Source organism: Tachyglossus aculeatus (assembly GCF_015852505.1).
Source record: "Tachyglossus aculeatus isolate mTacAcu1 chromosome 12 unlocalized genomic scaffold, mTacAcu1.pri SUPER_6_unloc_1, whole genome shotgun sequence".
Lineage (NCBI taxonomy): Eukaryota > Metazoa > Chordata > Mammalia > Monotremata > Tachyglossidae > Tachyglossus > Tachyglossus aculeatus.
This window is the reverse complement of record NW_024044828.1, coordinates 10,122,021-10,134,560: the sequence shown is the minus strand read 5'-3', so window position 1 is coordinate 10,134,560 and position 12,540 is coordinate 10,122,021. Positions and strand designations below refer to the sequence as shown.

The window sequence follows — 12,540 nt, the reverse complement described above, 5'->3', positions numbered from 1 at the left end:
CAAATCCCAGCTCCACCGACTGTCAGCTGTGTGATTTGGGCAAGTCACTTAGCTTCTCTGGGCCTCAGTTCCCTCATCTGTAAAATGGGGATGAAGACTGTGAGCCCCCCGTGGGACAACCTGATCACCTTGTAACCTCCCCAGTGCTTAGAACAGTGCTTTGCACATAGTAAGTGCTTAATAAATGCCAGCATTATTATTATCCATTGAAGTTGGCTTGAGTGTAGGCCTCTATGGACATAATAACCCCTTGAGATTTTTTTTTTCCAATTCTCTGACCCCCCCTCCTCTTCTTTCAGGTTTTTCTGAAGCTTTGAAAAATATGCAGGGAGGGAAAATATATGCAGCTATTCTTGGACTTCAGCTCTACCATTCTGGTAGCTTTGAGTTTGGATCCAGCCTTATGTAGGAGATCATTTTTATCTATCATGCACAGGTGTATAACGCCTAGAGTTCTAGAAATGGTTTGGATGAGTTTCTGGGAACTCTGGTAAGAATTAATATCAAATTGATTTTAGTGGCCAAGTATTAGGTGATCTGTAACAAGCATCTTAGAAAATCAATCCTGTCATCTGTTACAAAGTTCCAGAAGGATGATTGGCCAAGAATATTTGCCTATCCTAGGATGCCTCCCAGATCTTTCTCTGGTTTTCCACTACCTAGCCTGTGTAACTGCTGCCTCAGTTGGAAATTCTAGTGAAGAAAAAGGAAATGAGTTTTTCATTTTTGTTTACACAGCTCGTCTTGGATTCCTCATGGCAGTTACATCGAGTCAAACCGTGATGACTGTACCGTAGCTTTGATCTATGCCGTGCACCTTAAAAAATCGGGTTATGTCTTCTTCGAATACCAGTACATTGACAACAACATCTTCTTCGAGTTCTTTGTAAGGGGCTTTATCATCATCATCAACGGTATTTATTGAGCGCTTACTATATGCAGAGCACTGTGCTAAGTGCTCGAGCGAGTACAGTACAACAGGGCTGGCAGACATGTACCCTGCCCACACTGAGTGTACAATCTAGGGCTTTATGTTCTGTCACTTGACTTTTCAACCCCAAATTCAGTCCTCCAGGGAAAAGAATGTAACCTGGATACAGTTGCTGATTCTTAGAAACCATGTACCCTTTCCTGTGTTAAAAGGCTTTCTGATTTCCGTGGGGCTGTCAGAATAAAAAATCAAAGGTAGCTGAAGTCCTCTAATTTACTTTTCTGTAGTTTTGCCGTTTCTTTCCATTCTATTCTTGTCAGGGAGGCTTGAGCTATTAGCTTCAATTTCTTTTGAAAATCAGTTTCAGTAACCTGTGGCCACTTGTGTTCTGGAGAGCAAACTGACATTCTCACAAAACCCATTTTCAATTTTAATTGAGAAAATCATGGCTAATTGGGTAAAGCCTTTCCAGCAAAGCCTTCCATTATGGTATCAGGGGCCTTTTTGATGCACTTCAAATTCTCTGTACTCTGGAGGTCTAACTGGTGTTATTAAACCACTTCCATGAGGAGGAAATAAGCATTGGAAATGACTGAAAGATTCTTACTTCTGGAACAGTATAAAATTGGAAACTGTCATTACAGTGGTGCCCTACATATTTGGGAAGCGATTGGTCTGCCTTGCTGCTGAAGGATAGCACTGTAGAACTCATTTCTGAATTCTTGCTAAATTCCTTCTCCTGCTGTCTGTATTTGCAAAGGAGAGAATGCCGGCAAAAATGTCATAACTGCAGAGCATCTCCTAACTGCTTGAGTCTTTTTGCTAAGTAAAGGCTTTTGTAAACCCTTTCACTGCCATAACTGCACAAATGTTTGTAATTGTTTCTATTAGCTAGGTTTGGGGGAAAAAATACCCCTCCTTGAATTATCTCTGCCACTTACCACCTGTGTGATCTTTGGCAAGTCACTTAACTTCTCTGTGCCTCAGTTCTCCCACCCTCAAAATGGGGATTTGGTACCTGATCTCCCTTCTACATAGGCTGTGAGCCTTATATGCCGCCTGATTATCTTGTATCTAATATACAAGCGCCTAGTATAGTGTTTGACACATAGTAAGCACTTAAATACCACACTTATTATTACTATTATTATTAATAAATTGACTGCACAGCCCCAACTTGGCAGGAAATCACTCAACCCCCGCACTTCCTAGGAAGACCCAGGCTCAGGGAGTGCACCTGTTTTCTGGAAGCATGGCCCCCTGATGAGGGGAGATGGAAGATACCAGTTATCCAGAACTACAGCAACGTTCAAGGGTCCATAACAACCTTCAAGAGGAAATAGCAGTTGGAACCCTGTACATTAATGGGGTTATATGATGCGAACAAGTAACCAGATATATTACCCTCCACCGCTCTTAAATAAACAACTTTAATTTCTTGCTTTACAGAGGGACACAGCCAGATCCCACCCGGTGTTCTGGGGTGGAGCCAAGTAGCATTACTAACAATGGTTAAAAAAAATGCCCCATTTTAGAGAATTGAAATGTGTAGCGAGCGACTTAGGTGTTGAAGTCACTTGAGCAGAAAATAACTGAATCGCTATCTGCTGTAGGCCTAGAGAATCATTGCTTATTCAAGCGTTAATTGTAAAAAGTATTTTCAGCCTCCAACTTGCTTTTAATGGCCTGTCCCTGACATTAAAACAGCCATTAGACTTTTAGTAGAGTACTTTTAAATGCCATTAAGACAACTTCCCTGGTAACTGATATTCCATTTGGTGTTTGGATGCAGACTCTGATTCCTGACTATTTAAGGAAATAACTTTTTGGAAAAGCACCTTTTCTCTCTTCCAAGAAATGTGGATGGGGAGCAGAAGAGAAAGGGAAAGGGATGTACAGTGATTGAGCAGAGGAGGAGTGGGAGATGAGATGGGGACCCAGTACCAGTGCTGTTTATGCCAGGAAAGTGAATTAAGAGCTGGGTTCTTGGTTTCCATTTCAGTGCACCTGCGGAAAATAGTGTCCTAACACTGAGTGGAATTACAACTCAGATACCCCAGGAATACATAAATGCTGAAATCAATCAATCAATCAATCAATCGTATTTATTGAGTGCTTACTGTGTGCAGAGCACTGTACTAAGCGCTTGGGAAGTGCAAGTTGGCTTTCTCCTGAAAGAGAGGAACTGTGTTCTTTTGCAACAATAATAATAACAATGATTATGATGATAATGGTGGTGGTCTTTATTAAGCGTTTACTGGTCTCTTGCCTCACAGACTTGTGCTCTTTCCACTAGTCCACAATTATATCGAAAATGAGTAAATAGCTATGTCTGTTCAAGATGTATTTACTGAGCCCCTCGAAATCTAGGGGCCATGTTTAGTTCCTAATCTGTGTATTCTCTCCCAGACCTTGGTACAGTGTTCTGCACAAACTAAGCCCTAAGTCCTATTACTATTACTTCATATTGGAAGCCAAATAGTTCAGATGAGGATTGGGAGTCAATATGCCTGATACTAATGCCAGTTCTTCGTCCATTCTGCTGGCAGACTTTGGCTTTCTGAGTTTTCCCATTTATAAAATGGATCTAATAATACTTACCCCCTCTTCCCTAGAGATGATGCAAGGGTAAATAGGAGAATATGGAAAGCCCTTTGGAAAAGTGAAAAGTGCTATGCAACTTCGTGGAAAGAGCACGGGCTTTGGAGTCAGTGGTCATGGGTTCTAATTCCGGCCCCACCACTTGTCAGCTGTGTGACTTTGGGCAAGTCACTTAACTTCTCTGTGCCTCACTTACCTCATCTGTAAAATGGGAATTAAGACTGGGAGCCCCACCTGGGACAATCTAATGACCTTGTATCTCCCCCAGCTCTGAGAATAGTGCTGGCACATAGTAAGCGCTTAACAAATACTGTTATTATTAGAATTAGTATTTGCAGCATAGTCATGGCAGTTTGAACCACTAGTAACAACCAGAGATGAAGCCATACACCAACTTCCTGGGTGAGAGAGAATGAATGCCAATTTTCTTACTTTTAGGATCCGTGTACCATGATAGACTGGAGCAGTCTGGCACGTGATGTGTGTGTGGGCTGAAGTACGTTTGGTAACTGATTAAGAAAGCTGCTTTAGCCTGCCTTAGTAAGATGCCATTTCCTCTCAGAGTGCATTGCACATGCTCAGGCAGTCCTTCATCTCCTGCTTAGTCCAGAGAAGTGACAGTCCTGGTTTCCAACACTACGATTGCTCTCTCCTCTGTGTCCAGAGAGACAATCAATCAGTGGTATTTATTGAGCACTTACCATGGGCAGAGCGCTGTACAAAGCGCTTAGGAGAGTACAGTAGAACAGAGTTAATGGACCATAGTCCCTACCCACAACGAGTTTACAATCTAGAGGACGAGCTTAGAGTCTAGAGACACTAGAGCCTCTCGGGCCCTGATCTAGCTGCGTGTGTTCCCAGGCTCCCTCCTTGATGAGCGAGAAAGCCAAGTCTTTCTCGCCCTGATTTTCTGCCCAGGGGCTTGGGTGGGCACAAGCTCTAGTTGAACCCAGATGCAGGAGGTGTAATTGTGGCTGCTGCTTGCTCCCCAGATTCAGAATGACCAGTGCCAGGAGATGGACTCCACGACAGACAAGTGGGTGAAACTGACGGACAACGGAGAGTGGGGGGCCCATTCGGTGAGTTTCCAGTGTATGTCTTTGGTGTCCCTTTCCAGGTTTCTGTCGCCGGCCCCCAGCCTGGCTTTTTTGTTATTTATTTTTCCAAGCTTCACACAGGCGTGTGAGGAAACAGACAAATGAAGTTGACACATAAGCCGTTGAATCTCAGGGGTGGCCAGGCTGTGGCTCACAAAGCCACATGGGACTCTTCTTCCCTAGCCATAAATCCAGAGGCGAAAAACTGGGTAGCAAATGTTCTGTGGCTTGTTTCTCGGGGTGCCGGCGGGTGGCTGTGAGCTTCTGCCCTGGTGGCCCCAGTGGCCCAGTCTTTGTGAGCCTGGGACTAGTTCAGGGAGGGATGCGGTGCCCAGCACCCCCTCCACAACAATCCCTAGCAGTCTCATGTTCGTTATCATTCACTGGTCTCTCCTGACACTCCCCACACTGGTCCCCAGCAGCACTTACTCTCCTCCGCTTTTAAGCTGTGGTTCTCAGCCATTATTATTATGGTATTAAATGCTTGCTATGTGTCAAGCACCATTCTAATCGCTGGGGTAGATGCAAGTTAATTAGATTGAACACAGTCCTGATCCCACAGGGGGCTAAAGTCTGAGTTGAGAGGGAAAATGGGTACTTAATCACATGAGGAAGCTGAGGCACAGAGAAGCTAAAACGCTTGGCCAACGTCGCGCAGCAGGCAATTGGTCAAGCTGGGATTAGGAGCCACATCTCCTGACTCCCAGGCAGGTAGTCTTTCCATTAGGCCATGCTGCTTCTCGCTAGGCCATGTTACAGTTTTGGTGCATGGCTCTTCGATTCACAAGCCTCAGTCCCCACCACTGTAGCGAAGGATCGGAAAGCTAGGACCTGGTTCAGCCAGCTCATGCAATTCTTGAGCGTTCCTCTTATGCACATGTCCAAGACTGAACTCCTTGTCTTTCCTCCGAAACCCTGCCCTCTCCCTGACTTTCCCATCTCTGTTGACGGCACTACCATCCTTCCCGTCTCACAAGCCCGCAACCTTGGTGTCATCCTCGACTCCGCTCTCTCGTTCACCCCTCACATCCAAGCCGTCACCAAAACCAGCCGGTCTCAGCTCTGCAACATTGCCAAGATCCGCCCTTTCCTCTCCATCCAAACCGCTACCCTGCTCGTTCAAGCTCTCATCCTATCCCATCTGGACTACTGCATCAGCCTTCTCTCTGATCTCCCATCCTCGTGTCTCTCTCCACTTCAATCCATACTTCATGCTGCTGCCCGGATTATCTTTGTCCAGAAATGCTCTGGGCATATTACTCCCCTCCTCAAAAATCTCCAGTGGCTACCAATCAATCTGCGCATCAGGCAGAAACTCCTCACCCTGGGTTTCAAGGCTGTCCATCACCTCACCCCCTCCTACCTCACCTCCCTTCTCTCCTTCTACAGCCCACCCCGCACCCTCCACTCCTCTGCCGCTAATCTCCTCACCGTACCTCGTTCTCATCTGTCCCGCCATCGACCCCCGGCCCACGTCATCCTCTGGGCCTGGAATGCCCTCCCTCCCTCTGCCCATCCTCCAAGCTCGCTCTCTTCCTTCCTTCAAGGCCCTACTGAGAGCTCACCTCCTCCAGGAGGCCTTCCCACACTCAGCCCCTTCCTTCCTCTCCCCCTCGTCCCCCTGTCCATTCCCCCCCATCTTACCTCCTTCCCTTCCCCACAGCACCTGTATATATGTATATGTTTGTACATATTTGTTACTCTATTTATTTTACTTGTACATGTCTATTCTATTTATTTTATTTTGTTAGTATGTTTGGTTTTGTTCTCTGTCTCCCCCTTTTAGACTGTGAGCCCACTGTTGGGTAGGGACTGTCTCTATATGTTGCCAACTTGTACTTCCCAAGCGCTTAGTACAGTGCTCTGCACACAGTAAGCGCTCAATAAATACGATTGATGATGATGATGATGATGATGATGATGCACCACTTTTCTTTCTTTAACATCTCTTTCTTGCCCCAAGCTGTGGGCCAAGGAGAGAAGACTATGGAACAGATTCATTCATTCATTCAGTCATATTTATTGAGCACTTACTGTGTGCAGAGCACTGTACTAAGCGCTTGGGAAGTACAAGTCGGCAACATATAGAGATGGTGCCTACCCAACAACGGGCTCACAGTCCAGATGGTCCCTACCCAACAACGGGCTCACAGTCTAGAAGGGGGAGCCATAAAACAAAACAAAACATGTAGACAGGTGTCAAAATCGTCAGAACAAATAGAATTAAAGCTATATGCACATCATTAACAAAATAAATGGAGTAGTAAATATGTACAAGTAAAATAAATAGAGTAATAAATCTGTACAAATATATATACAAGTGCTGTGGGGAGGAGAAGGAGATGGGGGGATGGGGAGGAGGAGAGGAAAAAGGGGGCTCAATCTGGGAAGGCCTCCTGGAGGAGGTGAGCTCTCAGTAGGGCTTTGATAGCAGTGGGAGTCACCTGTTCCCCTCCAGCATTTGAATGAGCCAACTTTGTGACCTAGAGTGTCTGATATTTGTTTGTTTCCCTCAATATTTTTGGGGGTCTACCAGGATTAGCTAGTAAATCATGGGCCCAAACCCTGTATTTTCTTAAAGAAATCTGGGCATGGGCCTGTTCAACTAGGCATCTTTACTTCAAAGTAAATGATTGAGGAAAAACCACTTACCTTTTACACTTCATCCTGCAGAGAGTTGGGTGAGAGTCTTTTCTGAATTCATGATAACATCCATCCTGCCATTTGGCTTCCAAGTGCTTAATGATGTTAGAGCCTTTCCCAGAGGCTCTAAATTCAGATCAGTTTGGGTCAAGATTCCAAGTGCAAGAGGAAGGTAAAGTGGGAGAAAACCTTGATATTCACAAGCAGGCCAGATTCTTCTGTAAACATTTTTTTAGTATTCACCTCCGATAACTCAGTGAGCTTAATTTTCCAGCAAAATCAATAATCCGTATCCAGCGAGGAGTCAAGCATGCCCCCCTCTCTCAGCTATTGTGAGACTGGCGAGAAACAAGCTGCATTTCAGAGGAGTAAAAACCATCAAATGATGACATACCAATTCCCGGTGAACCACGCCAATGGGGAAAGGGTCAGCTGGGTCAATTGAAATCCTTACCTATAAACTAAAATCCCAATTTCAGTCGATAACTTCCGCTTCTTCCTCGAACAAACCCATCTCAGGGGCTACCTGTGAGAGTTCAGTTGACTGGATGGTCTTCCTGCTCCTAGTGATGGGGACCTGTGGACTACTATGTGGCCAAAAGGCAGCAGAAGGGGAGAACTCTGAGGGCCGGAGAGCCCGAATAACTGAGAGCTGAGAATGCTGGAAATTGAGATAGAAGGCTAGGCCTGGCGTGCTTGAGAGGAGGAACCAGTCATACCTTTCTTGTGCCTTTGCAGGTATCCTTGAAATCGGGAACCAATATATTGTACTGGAGAACCACTGGCATCCTTATGGGTTCGAAAGTGGTGAAGCCTGTGCTAGTGAAGAATATCACCATCGAAGGTATTTTCGTCCCCTTGTGGGTCTCCACTCAAGATGTCCGAGGAGAAAACAAGTCTTCTTGTGGGATATAGCAGGCCTCTAGGAGAGGGTCAGGGGTTCCTGAATCTCCTCAGATGTGGGAGTTAGTTAAGCTAGCAAGCGCTTCATTCAGTCGTATTTATTGGGCGCTTACTGTGTGCCAAGAGCTGTGCTAAGTGCTTAAGCACTGTACTAAGTGCTTCTGCAGCAGCAGAGAAGCCACTGCCTCTAGAGCCTAATCGAGCTGGCCTGAGAGGCACTGCACTGAGCCTACTGCGCCCAGTCAATCACGTGTGCACCTGCCCGCTGCATTACCCTTTTCCTTCTCTCTCATCCTAGTAATAATAACCATCATAATAATTGTGGTATTTGTTAAGCGCTTACTAGATGCCAGGCACTGTACTAAGCACTGGGGTGGGAACAAGCAAATTGGATTGGACACAGTCCATGTCCTAGAAGCCTTACTCCCTACTTTACAGATGAGGTAACTGAGGCACAGAGAAGTGAAGTGACTTGTGCGAAGTCCCCCAGCAGACAGGCAGCAGAGGTGGGATTAGAACCCAGATCCTTCTGTCTGCCAGGGCCGGATTCTTTCCACTAGGCCATGCTGCTTCTCTTCCCTGCCCTTTTCTCCTTTTCTTCTCTGTCCATTTTCCCTCTGCCCTTTCCCTCTTTCTTGTGTTGTCACATTTGTTACCTAAATTTACCGTATTTCCCATTTGCAGGAGGAGGCCAGCATTGTTAGCCCCTACTTTACAGGAGGCTCTTCAAGATCACACAATCAGTCAATGGTGAAGCCAGCCTAGAACTCAGTGCAGTTCACCTAGATGCCTTGCGTCCATCCCATCACTTCCAAGACCCTGCCTCACCTTACACATTGTGGGAGGGAGGGAGCAGAGGGAGAAGGAAAGAGGGAGGGGAGAAGAGGAGGGAGGAGTCACACAGTTGGACACTGATATCAATAGAATGAATGAGGAGTGCTTGGGGAAGGGGAACAGATTGTCTGAAGCCTTTGGCTTCCCTTCTCACCACCGCTTCTTAGAGGCAGTAAAACTGTATTGCTTAAGACTGAACTTATCTTCCCTCCCAAACCCTGCCCTCTCCCTCACTTTCCCATCACTGTTGATGGCACTACCATCCTTCCGTCTCACAAGCCCGCAACCTTGGTGTCATCCTTGACTCTGCTCTCTCGTTCACCCCTCACATCCAATCTGTCACCAAAACCTGCCAGTCTCACCTCCGCAACATTGCCAAGATCCGCCCTTTCCTCTCCATTCAAACTACATGCTATCCTGACTGGATTATTGCATCGGCCTCCTCTCTAATCTCCCATCCTCCTGTCTCTCCCCACTTCAGTCTATACTTCACGCTGCTGCCCGGATCATCTTTGTGCAGAAACGCTCTGGGCATGTTACTCCCCTCCTCAAAAATCTCTAGTGGCTACCAGTCAACCTACGCATCAGGCAAAAACTCCTCACTCTCGGCTTCAAGGCTGTCCATCACCTCGCCCCCTCCTACCTCACCTCCCTTCTTTCCTTCTACAGCCCAGCCCACACCCTCCACTCCTCTGCCACTAACCTCCTCACTGTTCCTCGTTCTCACCTGTCCCGCCGTCGAACCCCAGCCCACATCCTCCCCCTGGCCTGGAATGCCCTCCCTCCGCACATCCGCCAAACTAGCTCTCTTCGTTCCTTCAAAGCCCTACTGAGAGCTCACCTCCTCCAGGAGGCCTTCCCAGACTGAGACCCCTCTTTCCTCTCCCCCCCCCCAACCCCCCCGCCCTACCTCCTTCCCCTCCCCACAGCACCTGTATATATGTTTGGACAAATTTATTACTCTATTTTACTTGTGCATATTTATTCTATTTATTTTATTTTGTTAATAAGTTTTGTTGTCTGTCTCTCCCTTCTAGACTGTGAACCTGTTGTTGGGTAGGGACCATCTCTATATGTTGCCAACTTGTACTTCCCAAGCGCTTAGTACAGTGCTCTGCGCACAGTAAGCGTTCAATAAGTACGATTAAATGAATGAATGAATAACCAGTCTTTCATCCAGGGCCCTGGCCATGGTCACTGTCAATGGTATTATTATTATTTCTTCATTATTGTATATCACTCCCTCTGTTTTCCCGCCCATGGCTCATTTTACATCATGGCAAGATTTTTTTTTTTAAATTGCTATTTAAAACAATCTGGAATTAACAATAACATCTATGATTCTCTAGTTTGAGGATCCCATATAAAATGTTCCAGCCAAAGATGTGGTAATTTTAGTAAATGGGTCCATCTGCTGGCCGAGGTGGGAATGGCAAGTCTGAAAATAAAAAGCGAGTTTTAAGTGTGGTTCATTCATTCATTCAGTCGTATTTATTGAGCCCTTACTGTGTGCAGAGCACTGTACTAAGCGCTCGGAAAGTATGCAGCACCAAATAATAATAATAGTTATGATAATAATTGTGGTAATTTTTGAGCATTTATTCTACGCCAAGCACTGTGCTAGGCACTGAGGTAGATACAATACGATAAGATCAGACACTGCCCCTGTATCACATGAGGGAAGCAGTGTGGCCTAGTGGATAGAGCACAGGCATGAGAGTCAGAAAGTCCTGGGTTCTAATCCCAGTTCTGTCACCTGTCTGCTGTGTGACCTTGGGCAAGCCACTCACTTCTCTGTGCCTCAGTTACTTCACCTGTAAAATGGGGATTAAGACTGTGAGCCCCATATGGGACACGGACTGTGTCCAACCCGATTACCTTGTGTCAACCCCAGCACTTTAAAACAATGCCTGTGACATAGTAAGTGCTTAACACATACCATAAAAAAAGGGCTCATAGTTTAAGGATGGAAGACAATGGGTATTGAATCCCCATTTTCCAAGTGAGGAAAATGAAGGACAGAGAGATTTAGGGACTTTCCTAAGGTTAAACAGCAGGGAAATGGCTCTGTCATAAGCAAGCAAACTGGGGTAGCTGGTGGCTCACTGGGGGAGCAGATAAATAATATTGTTTGCCTGTTTGCCAGTGTGACACAGACACTCCACCCTTGCTAGGGGAAAGAAGACTTCCTGGGCTTTTTTTTTTTTTGACTTCCTTTGTTCCAACTCAGCCCACCTACCTCTTGTCCATAGGTGTTGCATACACATCAGAGTGCTTTCCATGCAAACCCGGCACATTCAGTGACAAACCGGGTTCCTGGAATTGCCAGGAATGCCCAAGGAACACCTACTCAGAGAAAGGAGCCAAGGAATGCACAAAATGCCAGGATGGCATCCAGTTCGCAGGTAGGAAGGGGGACAAGAGGGCATGGTTGTTTTTGTTCAGTGCTAGTCTGTGTTGCATAAAACCTCATGTGAATCCAGAACAAGGCCTGGAAATGATACAGGTTTTTAAGTACACCTGTAAGTATTGGCCAGCGAGCCTTGGTGGAGAAAAAACAATTGCGTTTTAAACTATATGGTTTACGAAGCAGTTGGTACCCTGCCTCCGTCTTGAATCTTCATTACTGATGAATTTTATTAGGATTGGGCAAGAGCTCTGCTCCTCCGATAACAGGGTAACAAGAATCTGTGGCTGTGGAGAAAGCTTGAATCCCATTTCACTTGGGGCAGTAGTTCCAGATCAACCTCACCCGCTCTAATAATTGATTTTGCCTTTTCCTGGAAATGGTGTACTTCTGAAACTCATTTTGACTCTGCAGATGAAGGATCCAGCCAGTGCACAGACCGCCCTCCTTGCACCCCGAAAGACTTCTTTCAGATCCACACGCCGTGTGATGCTGAAGGAAAGGTAATATCAGAGTTCATACCCTTCCACTTACCTCAAACCATGACTCATTTATCCACTGAGGAGCTAAATGAACCAGTTAAAATACATGGAAATGGACAAAGAAGGGCATTTTAAGAGCCACAGTTGTGCTGAAAGCAATGCTGTCGTAAATGGTACCCTTAAAGTCAACAGTTCAAATTACTGGTTGGAAATGTCATGTGACCCCTCTTTAATGAGCTGCAAACTCGGTAAGATTTGTCAGTATAAGGCATGCAATTACACAATAATTCAGTTTATGGCAGATTGCTGTGTAATTGCATTTATAAAATCTTAAGTAATTACCATACAAACTGCATTTAGCCAGAGGAAAAAACATGTATATGTTCTCTGAGGATTCCAAGCCTGTTCATCATCATCATCAATCGTATTTATTGAGCGCTTACTATGTGCAGAGCACTGTACTAAGCGCTTGGGAAGTACAGTTGAAACCAAATGACAGAAAAAAAAAATTGACATTAAGAAGGCAGAATAAGAAGTTCTTTGGTTACTTTTGCATTTTTGGAATAATAAAATTGCTCCAAGGCATTGCTTTTGTACCTTCATGCTTGGTGTTCATGGATGGCAGTAAAGACCCTATTTCTG

General features: G+C 45.6%; 1 protein-coding gene across 2 annotated transcripts in view; it reads left to right on the top strand.

The window, feature by feature from the left end:
* The window catches only part of ELAPOR2 (endosome-lysosome associated apoptosis and autophagy regulator family member 2), a 93,643-nt gene that overhangs the window by 53,945 nt on the left and 27,158 nt on the right, over positions 1-12,540 (top strand). For both annotated transcript variants that reach the window (XM_038741037.1, XM_038741036.1), the window contains 5 exons: positions 739-886; positions 4,525-4,611; positions 8,011-8,116; positions 11,262-11,414; positions 11,831-11,919. In XM_038741037.1, the coding sequence (XP_038596965.1) occupies positions 739-886; positions 4,525-4,611; positions 8,011-8,116; positions 11,262-11,414; positions 11,831-11,919 (583 nt within the window). The remainder of the gene's footprint in view (positions 1-738; positions 887-4,524; positions 4,612-8,010; positions 8,117-11,261; positions 11,415-11,830; positions 11,920-12,540) is intronic.